Source organism: Scyliorhinus torazame, chromosome 18, assembly GCF_047496885.1.
Source record: "Scyliorhinus torazame isolate Kashiwa2021f chromosome 18, sScyTor2.1, whole genome shotgun sequence".
In the NCBI taxonomy this organism is placed as follows: domain Eukaryota; kingdom Metazoa; phylum Chordata; class Chondrichthyes; order Carcharhiniformes; family Scyliorhinidae; genus Scyliorhinus; species Scyliorhinus torazame.
The window spans coordinates 155,539,595-155,553,612 of record NC_092724.1 but is presented as its reverse complement, the minus strand read 5'-3'; the positions used below and the strand labels follow the sequence as shown (position 1 = coordinate 155,553,612).

The following is a 14,018-nucleotide window of genomic DNA, read 5'->3' as shown; positions in this document are numbered from 1 at the left end:
CAAGGGTTATGGGGATAAGGCGGGAAAGTGGAGTTGAGGATTATCGTGCCAGATCAGTCATGATCTCATTGAATGCAGAGCAGCCTCGAAGGGCTGAATAGCCTATTCCTGCTCTTATATCTCATACTTTTGTGTGTGTAATGTTCCCTCTAATGGGTGTGAGTTTATAGGCGAAGCACAATTTTTTTTGTTGTATTCCCTTAAGGGATGTGGACAGTATCTGCTAGATCAACATTTATCGCCCATCCCAATTGCCCTTGAGAAGGTGGTGGTAAGCTGCCTGCTTTAGCATTACAATCCATGTGGCAATGGTGCACCCACAGTGCTGTAAGATGGGAGTTCCAGGATTTTGACAGTGAAGGAACAGCAATATATTTCCAAATCAGGATGGTGTGTGGCTTGGAGGCAAACCTCTGGATGGTGGTGTTCCCCACGATATGTGACAGCTGGGATGGTAACGGACCTGCCAGATAAAAGTCTCTCCATCAAGGAAGGGGGTAATCCTGACAATGTTGCAGTATTTGAATATCTCTACAGGGCAAGGAGTCAGACTGACAGGCCTGGTATAGGAGAGTCTGTATAGAAGAAGAAGAGCAAAGAAAAGTACAGCACAGGAACAGGCCCTTCAGCCCTCCAAGCCTGTGCTGACCATGGTACCCGTCTAAACTAAAATCTTCTACACTTCCGGGGTCCGTATCCCTCTATTCCCATCCTATTCATGTATTTGTCAAAATGCCCCTTAAATGTTACTATCGTCCCTGCTTCCACCACCTCCTCCGGCAGCGAGTTCCAGGCACCCACTACCCTGTGTAAAAAACTTGCCTCGTACATCTCCTCTAAACCTTGCCCCTCAAACCTATGCCCCCTAGTAATTGACCCCTCTACCCTGGGAAAAAGTCTCTGACTATCCACTCTGTCTATTCCCCTCATAATTTTGTAGACCTCTATCAGGTTGCCCCTCAACCTCCTTCGTTCCAGAATGAAGACGAAAGGAACGGCAGAAGTGGTGGTGAGCACGAGACGGCAGCGAGATCCGTCCGGGACAAGCGACAACAACACGAAACCCATTCGAGTATTGCCCACTGTAATTGTCTCTCCGGCACCCAAATGTATATTTACCTCCCCGGTTCCCCCCCTCCCACAAACAGTCGCCTACTTATGTGTTGTAAATAATTTTGCCAGTTGTACAGAGTTGCTGCTGTTGAGCTGGTGCACAATACCCTACCAGTTATCCTATTTTTTTTTAAATTGTATTTTCTTTTTACTATTTTCTTTTCTTTGGTATGTTTGGGTGTGCTCTTCTCTTCTATATATATATGTTTCTAATCCTGTGTACATAACGGTAAATATACTTTGTTCAAAAAACCAATAAAAATCATTGATTTAAAAAACCCTCCTTCGATCCAGTGAGAACAAATCAAGTTTATTCAATCTTTCCTCATAGCTAATGTCCTCCACACCAGGCAACATCCTGGTAAATCTCTTCTGCACCCTCTCTAAAGCCTCCACATCCTTCTGGTTAGCTCCAGTCTCTTCTCACACTCTCTCTCTTTGCTTCTCTTATTTGCTTTGTCACTGCTACGCTCAACCGGGTTCTCCGCTCTGTTTGCCACCCGATGTGTCAGAAGCACACATTTTTGCCTTCCCGTAATCGCTATTTGTTTTGTCACCAAGGGAATATCCAGCTAGTGTAATTAAGATTAAAGGAACACGAGTGGGTTAGAATGGAGGATGAATCTTGGAAGGGGTCTAGTTTGCGGGCTATGGTAAAGGCAGCATTGCCAATGGCGCCGAGTAGCTATTCAGGGACCCCGATGGGGCAGTCCACGGTGACGATATGGAATCAGAGCAATGGGTTTGATGTGAGGGTGTGTCTCTCCCTCCCTGGGCTAGATTGGGTGTGGGAGAGTCTCTCTCTTGCTATCGGGCAGGTTTGTAGGGGGGAGTCCCTCTCTGTCTATGGGGCTGTGTGTGGGGGTGTCTCTCTACGGAGTGGGTTGTGTGTGGCAGAGTCTCTCTGACGGATCTCGCTGCCGTCCCGTGCTCACCACCACTTCTGCCGTTCTTCCAGTCTTTCGTCTTCATTCTCCTGAAACGAAGGAGGTTGAGGGGCGACCTGATAGAGGTCTACAAAATTATGAGGGGAATAGACAGAGTGGATAGTCAGAGACTTTTTCCCAGGGTAGAAGGGTCAATTACTAGGGGGCATAGGTTTGAGGGGCAAGGTTTAGAGGAGATGTACGAGGCAAGTTTTTTTACACAGGGTAGTGGGTGCCTGGAACTCGCTGCCGGAGGAGGTGGTGGAAGCAGGGACGATAGTAACATTTAAGGAGCATTTTGACGAATACATGAATAGGATGGGAATATAGGGATACGGACCCCGGAAGTGTAGATTTTAGTTTAGATGGGTACCATGGTCAGCACAGGCTTGGAGGGCCGAAGGGCCTGTTCCTGTTTTGTGAGGTAAAGTCGCTCCCTCTTTCTGTGGGGATGTGTGTAGGGGAGTCTCTCTCTCTGTTGGTGTAAGTGTGGCGAGGTCTCTCTGTGGGTGGATCTCTCTGTATGTGGGTGTGTCAGGGGGAGTCTCTGTGTTTGCGTGGAAATCTCCCTGTGTGGGTGTGAGAGGAGGGGAAGTCTCTGCCTGGGGGTCTGTGTTGGGGTCTCTCTCTCTCTGGGCGCCACCATGATTGATCCTGGAAGGGGAAAGGGGAGTCTGACCTCTCACCCGGAAGCCACCGCTCTGTTCCACTTCCGGTGGGGAGGCCGGCCAATCAGGTGCCTCCACGAGCCGCTAAGCGGGGATTTAAGCGCGTGCGCAGTGTCACCTCCCCCTCTCCCGCTGCCACGTTCCCGGTGAAGCTGAGGCCGAGAGTCCGGGCCCGGAGTCAGCGCCCAGCCAGGCCCGCCCGCCCGCAGCCCCCCGCCCGCCCGCCCGCCCGCCAGCCAGCCAGCCAGCCCAGCTCCCCGCCCGGCATGTGGCCTCTCCGCCTGCTCTGCCTGGCCGCCCTGGCCGCGGCCGCCGACATTCCGGAGGAGGAGGAGGTGTTGGTGCTGAAGAAGGACAACTTCGAGGAGGCGCTTGAGAAATACCAGCACCTCCTGGTGGAGTTCTGTAAGTGAGGGGGGCTTTACCTGCCACTAACCATTACTCCTGTGACTAAATGCCTCCGTCTAACTAGCAACTCCTTCCTTTCCGCAGCAAGTCCTGTCTAACTAGCAACTCCTTCCTTTCTGCAGCAAGTCCTGTCTCTAACTAGCAACTCCTTCCTTTCCGCAGCAAGTCCTGTCTCTAACTAGCAACTCCTTCCTTTCTGCAGCAAGTCCTGTCTCTAACTAGCATCTCCTTCCTTTCCGCAGCAAGTCCTCTCTCTAACTAGCAACTTATTCCTTTCTGGACGTACACACAGCAAGTCCTGTCTCTAACTAGCATCTCCTTCCTTTCCGCAGCAAGTCCTCTCTCTAACTAGCAACTTATTCCTTTCTGGACGTGCACACAGCAAGTCCTGTCTCTAACTAGCAACTCCTTTTCTGGACTAACAAGGAGCAAGTCCTGTCCTATAACTAGCAACTCATTCCTTTCTGCAGCAAGTCCTGTCTTTAATGAGTCTTTAACTCACCTGAGGAAGAAGCAGTGCTCCGAAAGCTAGTGTTTGAAACAAACCTGTTGGACTTTAACCTGGTGTTGTGAGACTTCTTACTGTGCTCACCCCAGTCCAACGCCGGCATCTCCACATCATTTAACTAGCAACTCATTCTGTTCTGCAGCATGTCCTGTCTTTAACTAGCAACTCATTCCTTTCTAGACTAACAGGCAGCAAGTCCTGTCTATAACTAGCAACTCATTCCTTACTGGACTAACAGGCAGCAAGTCCTGTCTATAGCTAGCAACTCATTCCTTTCTTGACTAACTGGCAGCAAGTCCTGTCTCTAACTAGCAACTCATTCCTTTCTTGACTAACTGGCAGCAAGTCCTGTCTCTAACTATCAACTTATTATTTTCTGCAGCAAGTCCTGTCTATAACTAGCAACTCATTCCATTCTGGACTAATGACATGTCCTGCCCATAACTCAACTCATTCCTTTCTGGACTAACAGTCCTGTCTATGACTAGCAACAAACTAGTTGTACTTTGGAATTCTCATTTGCAATAATTCTTGTTCAACTTGCAGTAAACCTGGTGTAGTTAGCAATGTGGGGAAGGGATTAGTTTTCTGAGTTTATTGCTGATTGGAGGGATTGGTCGCCATGAACTTTGTGTAACTATTGGATGTGGGGGAAGTCTGTGTATCTAGTATTGAACCATCAGATGGTCAGCAGTTAACCCAAAGTGTTCTCTCTTGGGGTGGTCTGTGCTCACTGCCCCGACAATGTGTCCTCTCTTTACTCTGTTCCTGTCCTCTGGTTACCTGACACTGGGCAAGTTTTGCCTCTTATTTGTGTGGGACTCACTTTAAAATGCCAGCTGCAGATTTGTGTTCAGTCTTTTCAAACTTTCACTGGCTCAGGAAATCTGACCAGCCTCCAGTGAAATGATTTTTGTTGCTTCGCTGGCTGATGACTTTGCAGCGTTACTTTGTATTTTGGTTGTTGCTGGCGCTGTCTGTCTGATAGGATCTTTGTGGCTTTCCCTTTTGAACTGAAATAAGTGGCTGCTCCATGTGAGACCTGGCTGATTTGTCTCTGCTTTGTACAGGAGAAACGACAACTAAAAAAACTGCCCGAAATCTGTACTGAGCAGAAAATGCACCGAGCAGTTGGAGTTGGTGATCCAGGAAGCTGAACTTAAGCCAGGGCAGCACTTGGAAGGGTGACAGGGCCCTATTTTTTTCTGAAATAAATGGTACGTGTATAAACTGCACGTAAACGGCCGGAATGGGATGAATTGACAGCTGCTGTCGGCCACTAGCGACCAGCAAAATAAGTGAAGGAGGCGGGTGTTCCGCAATTTGGGTAAAGTTGACGTGTACGAGGGAGGGTGGCTGCGCTTTCCAGACCCCAGATTGCATGGTGGACTGGCCAGGGAGTGTTCTGTCTCTGCAGTGCTAAACCATGGCTTAATTGCAAGCTGGGCTAATATCGCCCCTTTTTCATAACCAGAAAAAGCAGAACACGAAATTGACGCGTGATTTCCAAGCAGAGGCCTTTGCTTTTAGCGAGTGCCTGTTCATCCCATTACTCCTCGCCGTTGCTGAGGCCTGACGTTTTTGAAATAGTATGTAAGGAATGACGTGAATTGGAAAGTCCTTTCCTGTAGTCCCTGCTTAAGGGGCAAGGGGGTGTCTCTAGGGCATTAAATCCTATAACTGGCTTCATGCATGTCATTGGGATGAATGGATTTTTTAACAGCATATTGCAGCTGCAAAGTCTTTCGGGGCAGCTGTTTCCAGTAAATCATGCAGTGGACTTATTTTGGCTCAAAAGTATAGAAACTGGAATTGCAAGTCCTCTTGTTACAAAGAAGTAACAGTTTTTAGTAATGCAGCAAAAGCCATTTTTTTAAAACATTGCTGGAATAAAAGTGCCCTGCTCCTGTCCATGGGTGGTGTCTGACTTCATTTTTTGTTTTTTATTTCCTACTTGTCTGTCCTGTTTTAATAAGAATTATTTGGCCATAATGACTTTGTTAAACACTTGGGTCAAAAGCTGCCCGGCTTGCACACCTAATGCAAATGTTTGTTTAGCACAAATGTTTAAATGAGATGGTGAAGGTTTTATATAGAAAGCCCAGAGGTGCTGCAATCAAGTTGGCTTGAAAAGTTTCTAATTTGACTTCATTGGGACGTCCTGGCAAAAATTGAAGCCCATTTAATTTTAGCAAAATGATCAACTTGAAATTGTCTCGCTTATAAAAGCTTGAATTCAATCAAATCTGCATATTGAAGCGTCCACTTTTCTTGACATTTGCATTGTTTTTTTGTAACTTGTCAAGATTGTGACTACTGCGTGATGAAAGCTAGCCATTTAACATTTGTACAATGTACAGATAGGAGGAATGTGGGGTTAGGAAATCATTCATCAAACCTTGAAGGATTATGTCCATCGACTGCAATCATATCACCTGGTTTTAAAAGTCAGTAAATAAAATATTTTGAAGTGCTGGAGGAGGCACATAAAATATTTGGATGGGTGATACTGGTTATGTCGATTAGGAACTCTTCCTGGTAAAGAAGGTGGAGAGGTGACCTGAAAAATGGACGCTACAGGTTGATGTAGAAAATATATTTCCACATGTGCAGGGAGGTCGAAGCCAAATCTATCAGTAGTCACTAAATAAATCCAATAGGGAATTCAAGAGACCTTGTTACCCAGATTGAGTGGATAAGGCCAGTAGTTTAGATGCCTTTTTAATGGGGGGGTGGGGGGGGGGGGCGTGTGAGGGTTAGAGGAACATGAGGCAGAGACTCATCAGCAGTGTAAACTCTGGCACAGGTGAGATGCAGTCTGACATCTTGGCAGCTGAATGGGGGTGAGGAAAATGGCACCAGTGTAATATTGGCTGGACAGTATTGACTCTAGTATTCATTGTTCTGGTTATTTTCAATAGATGCAATCGTTCAACTTATCTCTGGTTTATTTGGGTTGAGACAACATTTCCTGGTGATGGTGTAACTGTTTTGTGATGGACTTGCTATTGCAAAGATTAATTGATTTCCTTCCTAGTTGGTGGCCGCCATGTTGTCTGTTGTCTCTTGCCTGTTGACATTGCAGAATAAATGGAGTCCGGGAATTAAATCTGGACTCCATTAGATGTTGCCTCTATTTTTTTCCCCTAAAGGTGCGCACATGCTGAGCTCGGGAGCATGGTTGGTGTTATGGACCCTGGTTGTTCTTTCCCTCCAGCTATTTGGGGAGCATCAGTGGTATTGGTATTGACATCTGTAAGGGTCCTTTTTTGTTCCCTTATTTCCCCCTTTTAATTTTGCCATGACATTTTTGATTCATAGATGTTTTATGGACATGACTTTAATTCAAGTGCAGTATTTCATAACATGAGACCACTTTGTTCAAACTGGAGCAGTGGACAGTCCAGCACCAATGACTGGCTGGGACTGTGATTGGTCCAAAAGACTGTACTCTGCCCGGTAACAGTTGGTGATTGGATCTGATCCATGATCCACTGCAACGAGGGTTCCAGTTTGTTTTCTGTTTTGATTCTGAGGCTGGCTGAAGAGATTTTCGATTTAAATTGAGTACCCAATTCATTTATTTCCCAATTAAGGGATAGTTTAGCGTGGCCAATCCACCGACCCTGCACATCTGTTTGGATTGTGGGGGCGAGACCCACGCAGACATGGGGAGAATGTGCAAACGCCACACGGACAGTGACCTGGGGCTGGTAGCGAACCCGGATCCTCAACACCCTGTGGTAGCAATGCTGCCCTTGGATGAAGAGATCTAATTAACTCTCTTCAGGAGGCCACTTGAGGGCTGACTCCCTCCCTCACTCCAGCAAGTCTGGATTTCATACATTTCACAGAATTTACAGTGCAGAAGGGTGCACCGGCTCCTGGAAAGAGCAGCCAACCCAAGCCCACAGTCCGATCTCCCTGCACCCAGTAACCCCACCCAACCTTTTTGGACACAAGGGCAATTTAGCGTGGCCAATCCACCTAACCTGCACATCTTTGGACTGTGGGAGGAAACCGGAGTACCCGGCAAAAACCCACGCACACACTGGGAGAACGTGCAGACTCCACACTGTCAGTGACCCAAGAAGGTTTTAAACCTGGAACCCTGGAGCAACTGTGCTAACCACTATGCTAACCGCAGACTCGATGGGCTGAGGGGCCTAATTCTGCTCCTATGTCTTATGGTCTTACACAGGGTGGGCGCCATCATTGTGATACATCGGGTCCCAATGTCCCTGACGGTCTCGCACATGCGCAGGGCCAGTGCCGGAGTAGCGCACGTGCATTTCCAGCCGCGGTGCCGGCAAGCGACCCCCCCCCCCCCCCGCGTGCGCGGAATCCTCCCCTGTCCCCTCGTGAGCCACCAGCCCCCCCTCCGGGAGCTCGCTTTGTGCCCACCTCCAGAGCCCTCCGCTTGGGGAAGACGGCGGTGGGGATGACGGAGCGGCTGTCGAGCTGGTAGAGGTGTTCGTGGCCGCAGAGGTAGCGCACGTAGCGGCTGTGCATGGACTGCCAGCTGTGGCTGGTCAGCTGCTCCATCTGCTGCCACGTGGCGTTGCCGCCATCTTTCTCACTCAACGTAAGCCCGCAGCTACATCACGATGGTGACGCCGTCCAGCTTGGTGTAGAACATCCTACCTGTGCTTGGCTTGGCCTCCTGTGACCCGGGCAGTGAGGTGGCAGCCGGGTGGTGGCCCGCGAGACCTCCAGCAGCAGCTGCTGGTTCCCCTCCCCGCAGTCCAGCACGGGTGTAGCCGCTGGGCAGCGGGCCAGTCTCCTCCCGGTGTCGATCTCTTGAGACTGCAGAGGCCTGGAGTCCAGCTACGAGCTGCAAACAAGGTTTGATGTGAATACAGAAAGGTATAGGCCTGAATGTAAACCTCGAGCTGAAGGCCCAGTTTGTTGAGAAATGGTATCTCCAGAAAGCCTGCTGCCTGTGAGTACAGCAGTTTTTTTCTAAACTCAAGAACTCGTAACTGCGAAGAAGACGATTGCTGGCTGCAAACCAGAGATTAATATTTTTATTCACATTTTTCACTTTTTATATAAAAGACAAAATAACAGTAAACACTTGCATATATATTTTTTAAAAACCATAAAATAACCCCTCTCAATCCGCACCCCTGTCACACTTCCCCCTTAACAACTAACTGACCAATTCCTTAAAATAGATAATAAGCGGCTGCCATCTCGAATAGAATCCCTCAACTGCTCTCATGGTGCACTTTACTTTCTTGAGGTGTAGGAACTCCCATTGGGGGTCTCGGCCACACCAAGGCACTGGGTGGAGATGACCTGGGCAGAACAGCCAGGACATCAGCCTCTGTGCCCATCTGCAGCTCTGGCAAGTTTGACACCTCAAATATGGCCACTAAAGGACAGGACTCCAGCTCAATGATCAAGAATCATTCACATAGTGCCAGAACCCTCTAGCTTGGGACAAGAACATGTGTGTGATTAGTGCTCACACCTGTCTTCCACCCATGGACATTTGAACCTGGTCAGGTGCACATTAAAATTAGCTTAAGCTGTATCAAGCTAAGCTTTGTACATGAGGACGTGGTGTTCATCCTGTGAAGGGCCTCACTCCACACCGCATCTAATGTGGGTCCCAACCCTTCCCACCTAGTTCCTGCTCGGTGATTCTGCGTCTACCTCATACACTGCAGGGAAGGATGTCTTGAAGCGTGGTACATTGGTGAGACCATGCAGACGCTGCGACAACGGATGAATGGACATTGCGCGATAATCACCAGGCAGGAATGTTCCCTTCCAGTCGGGGAACACTTCAGCCTCTGATCTTACACACACACACACACACACACACACACACACACACACGTTTCTGGAACCTACCTCTTCATTCACCTGAGGAAGGAGCAGTACTCCGAAAGCTAGTGATTTGAAATAATGTTGTACTTTAACCTGGTGTTGTAAGACTTCTTACTGTGCCCACCCTAGTCCAATGCCAGCATCTCCACATGTATAGTTGCAGGTTAGAGGTGTGAATTGTCTCAAGCCAGGACAGTTGGTAGGATTTTGCAAGCCCAGGCCAGATGGTGGGGGGGTGAATGTAATGCGACATGAATCCCAGGTCCCGGTTGAGGCCGCACTCGTGTGCGGAACTTGGCTATAAGTTTCTGCTCGGCGATTCTGCATTATCACGCGTCCTGAAGGCCGCCTTGGAGAACGCTTACCCAATTATCTCTCTCTCTCTCTCTCCAGTCACTCCGCCTGGACCTGTAAAGACTTAATTACCTGCAAAGACTCTCATTCAAAGCATTGTCTTGCATCATTGACTTTGTTTCTGGAACCCACCTCTTCATTCACCTGAGGAAGGAGCTGCGCTCCGAAAGCTAGTGATCCAAAACAAACCTGTTGGACTTTAACCTGATGTTGTAAGACTTCTTACTGTGCTCACCCCAGTCCAACACCGGCATCTCCACATCGTATATAGTTACAATACTTCCTTACTTTATACTCTATTCCTTTAGCTGTAAATGCCAACATTACATTTCCTTTCTTTACTATGGCATGCAGTTTTCTGTGAACGAGGACCCCCAGGTCCCCCTGCAGTGGAGCACCCCAAAGTCTTTCCCTATTTAGATAATGCGGTTAATAATTGGTTAATTCACTTGTGTTGTGTCTCCGGGACGAGTAGCTGGTGAGAAGGGCCCTTGCACCCTTCTACCACTCTGTGGGGGGGGGGGGGGGGGGGGGCGGACGGACGACACAGCTCTTCCCCTGTCCTTCAGGAATGCACATTGAAACTCGCTCAGTTGCTGCTGGAGGACCATCAACTCTTGAGCGATTCTTTTGGTCTGCTTCCAGTAAGGAGCCTGGCCATGTCATGTTGCAGACTGGCACATTCCTAGGTCCAGGGACATGGGCTGAGTAATGTACTGAATACTTAGGCAGCCATTACAAAGGCTCATGGCTAAGGCCACTGTTTAGGGATTTTAACCATGGGAATCGGCACAATGGTTTCACGGTTGCAATTACTGCCGCTAGCTTTTCACATCAAGATTTTTATTAAGTGAATTTAAATTCCATGGTGGGATTTGAACCCATGTCGCTACTCTCGCTCTCTCTGCCCCCCCCCCCCCCCCGCCCCTGTGTGTAAATGCCATGTAAATGTAGATGCACTTTGCATTGTAAATGGTGAGGCAATTGCCATGTGATTGCACTTTGCATTGTGAATGGAGTGATGATCTGTAATAACCACATTATGTATTGCCACACTTGTAGCTTCGTCAGTTTTCTGAATGAAGTAAGTATATTTGGGGTGGGGGTGTGGTGACTAACAGATGGGGATGGTTATGTTGAACTAATTGTTTTTGCCAACTGTTTCTGCCGCATTAATAATTAATATTCAAAATGCTCTGTTTAAATGTTCAGCCTTTGTAATGGAGCTGTGGACTGTAATCGGTCCAGATGACCCGGTTGGGAGCTATCGTGAATTGTGCTAGTTTAAAGACTCGTGCTAGCTGTCCTCTACATGCTGTTTGTGTCTGGTTTCTGAAGAGGGGTGAAGTAGTCTCTTGGTGTATTTAATTGACCAGCAGACTACCTTGAACCAAAATTCTATGTATTTGCTTTATTGATCTGTCACACTGCAGTGATTCACAAAGCTAGTGATTCGAAACAAACCTGTTGGACTTTAACCTGGTGTTGTAAAACTTTTTACTGTGTCACACTGCAGACCTTGGAATCGGAATTAAAAGTATTTGGAATGGAGTGATATTTATTTCAACTTCCAATCTGAAATTGATGCTGTAGTGCCCCCAATAGACCTGCCTATTATCTGGGTTGTTTATCACGGACTAATATTAACAAAGGTATAATTTTGAAATCGCCAAAGACCGCTTTCCCAATGTGTGTGCTAGCTGCATTCAAAATTCCCCCCCCCCCCCCCCCCCCCCCACCCCCACTCACACACACACAATGGTGAAAAGCTGTTTAAATGCAGACCCCTGTTTAGAGAATGGCAACAATAAGTTGAAATGTTTGTCCCAGCAACCTAACTAGTGAAGGTGCCATCCCAATATAAATTGACCATGCATTATTTTTACTCCAGGAGTAAACCTTATTGGAGCATGCCTTGCTGTGTTGTGGCATCATTAGGTTGGTGACAGGCTTGTTTGAGTCCTGCACTGCGTTACCCACGAGGTGGTGTGTAGGCCCCGAGTGAGGAAGTTTGTTTCACCTGGGGACTGGTTTGATGGCACTGATGGAGTTAACAAGGGACAAGAACAGGGGTGCAGAGCATTAACATGCTTGAATGGGGAAACACTGGCTGCTTATCGTGCTGACCTTTTAAAAATATAATTGTTTCTAATTGCCTGTAGTTGAGAAATTCTAGGTCATTTGTTGCAGATTTTTAAAGTTTGTTTCTATTGCTGTGTAGGGAAGAATGTTGTACCTAGACCTCTGCTCTTTCCTTCCACTGTCCCCATTGCCCTCTCTGACCTGTGCTTTGCACTTTCACTGGGAGAATGCTGTCGATCAGAAGCTTGCCTCTTGAACAGCATTTTTTAATGTTGCCACTTGTGATGTTGGGCTAACTGTTGATTAAATTAATTTAACGAATTTACAAAGTAGCTAGTATATCAAAGCAGTTGCATGGTGGGGTTGAATATATTCACTGGATGGATGGATTTGTTTATTGTCGCGTGTACCAAGGTACAGTGCATAGTATTTTTCTGTGAGCAGCTCAACAGATATTAAGTACATCAAAAGGAAATAAAAGAAAAATGCACCATTAATTTATGGTAGGGTGCAACAGACTAACTGTTCTATCAGTGGTCTCTGCTGATTTGGCTGGGCTATCAAACTGTTACCAGGTGTTTTGGCTCCTAGTGCCAGATGCCCCCCTGATGGGGAAGTACTTGTTAAGTAAGGGCAGAAATGACCTCTACTTTGTACCGTCCTCTCATTTCCCTACTTGCTTTCTTTCAGAAGAATTGAGAGCTGTGTTCATTGTGGAATAATCTAATGTCTGTTGAGGGGTAGGATTGGGGATATTACACTCCAGCTGTTGTAGTGATGAGAAGGCATTGCTGGTACTGTACTGTAAAACCAGCCCATCAACTGCCTGATGTTCATAGCAGTTAGACTAGCAATCCGCTGCAATCACTTCCTCCTTGTAAAGATCGCTGAGCTAAGGACCTTTCTTCCTGTGTGCTGGTTAATATATTGACTGGTGAGCTCCCTCATTAATTCCTTGGCCTCTTGTTGATATTTTTAAAGCTAATATTGGGAGTGTTCTGAAGGTTATTTACCAGGAGCAGCCCATGAAGAGTTAATTTCCTACTGCGTTGGTGTGGAGATGGGTGGCATGGTGGAGCAGTGGTTAGCACTGCTGCCTCATGGCACTGAGGACCTGGGTTCAAGCCCGGCTCTGATCACTGTCCGTGTGGAGTTTGCACATTCTCCCCGTGTCTGCGTGGGTCTCGCCCCCACAATCCAAAGATGTGCAGGTTAGGTGGATTGGCCACGTTAAATTGCCCCTCAATTGGGAAAAAATAATTGGGTAATAAGAAGTTAAGTTGGTGCTGAGATTACCAGTCAGGGCTACGTGATTCACAATGTGAAGGACTGGTAGATGTTTGGCTGTTGGGTTACTGTTTCATGGGAGCTTTCATCTGTCTGAAGCCCACCAGTTTTAATACTATCCTGCTTGCTGGATGTTGGTGAGCTGAACTTGGTGGTTATGCTGTACCAGTCGTCAGTACTGTCTTGGGAAGATGTGTACAATACCAGCAATGTTGTCATGTGGTTTCCAGTACTGTTGTGCGCTCTGCGGTGAGCTGCTTATTGGGGAGCTTGTGGGGTGATGGCATTGATTGAAGGTGCTGCTCCGCCTTAATCTATTACATCTCGTTTAAAATATCACAATTGCCTCATTTGATAAGGGTTTACGTAGAAATTTGAACTTTTCTATATTTCAGTGGTAAACCACAATTTTGTTTCTCTGCCACTTCCTGACTTTTGCTTGTTTTCTTCCCCTCAGTGAGTTGACTAGCTGGTCCCAACCCTCTGCAGTATGGCGTGAAGGAGTGAAAAGACTTGGTGACCTACTGGAGGGGCAGCACCACGTTTTGTGGAGTCCTTCTGTTTTGTGTTCTATGGGGCAAGCCCTTCTCCAGGAGCTTGCTGCATTCTGAGGGTTTTAAGATGCAGGTGCTTTTGCTGTTGGGGTATTCCTGTGCAACTGTGGGTGCCCACTTGCCCTGCATTGTGTCCCAACACTAGAGACACTCCAGTTAGTTTACTGTGTTACCCGAGTACATCCATCTCCCTCCCATTACCATTAAATCATTCCAGTACCTGCCGTGGTTTTAATCTTTCAACATGCATCTTAATAAATGGTCATTGTGATATTAATCA

At 47.3% G+C, this 14,018-nt stretch overlaps 1 protein-coding gene across 1 annotated transcript in view; it reads left to right on the top strand.

The window, feature by feature from the left end:
- Window positions 1-2,919: 2,919 nt before the first annotated feature.
- The window catches only part of p4hb (prolyl 4-hydroxylase, beta polypeptide), a 45,316-nt gene continuing 34,217 nt past the window's right edge, over window positions 2,920-14,018 (top strand). Inside the window, exon 1 of the mRNA XM_072483677.1 lies at window positions 2,920-3,112. Coding sequence (XP_072339778.1) covers window positions 2,974-3,112 — 139 coding nt within the window. The 5' untranslated portion in view covers window positions 2,920-2,973. The remainder of the gene's footprint in view (window positions 3,113-14,018) is intronic.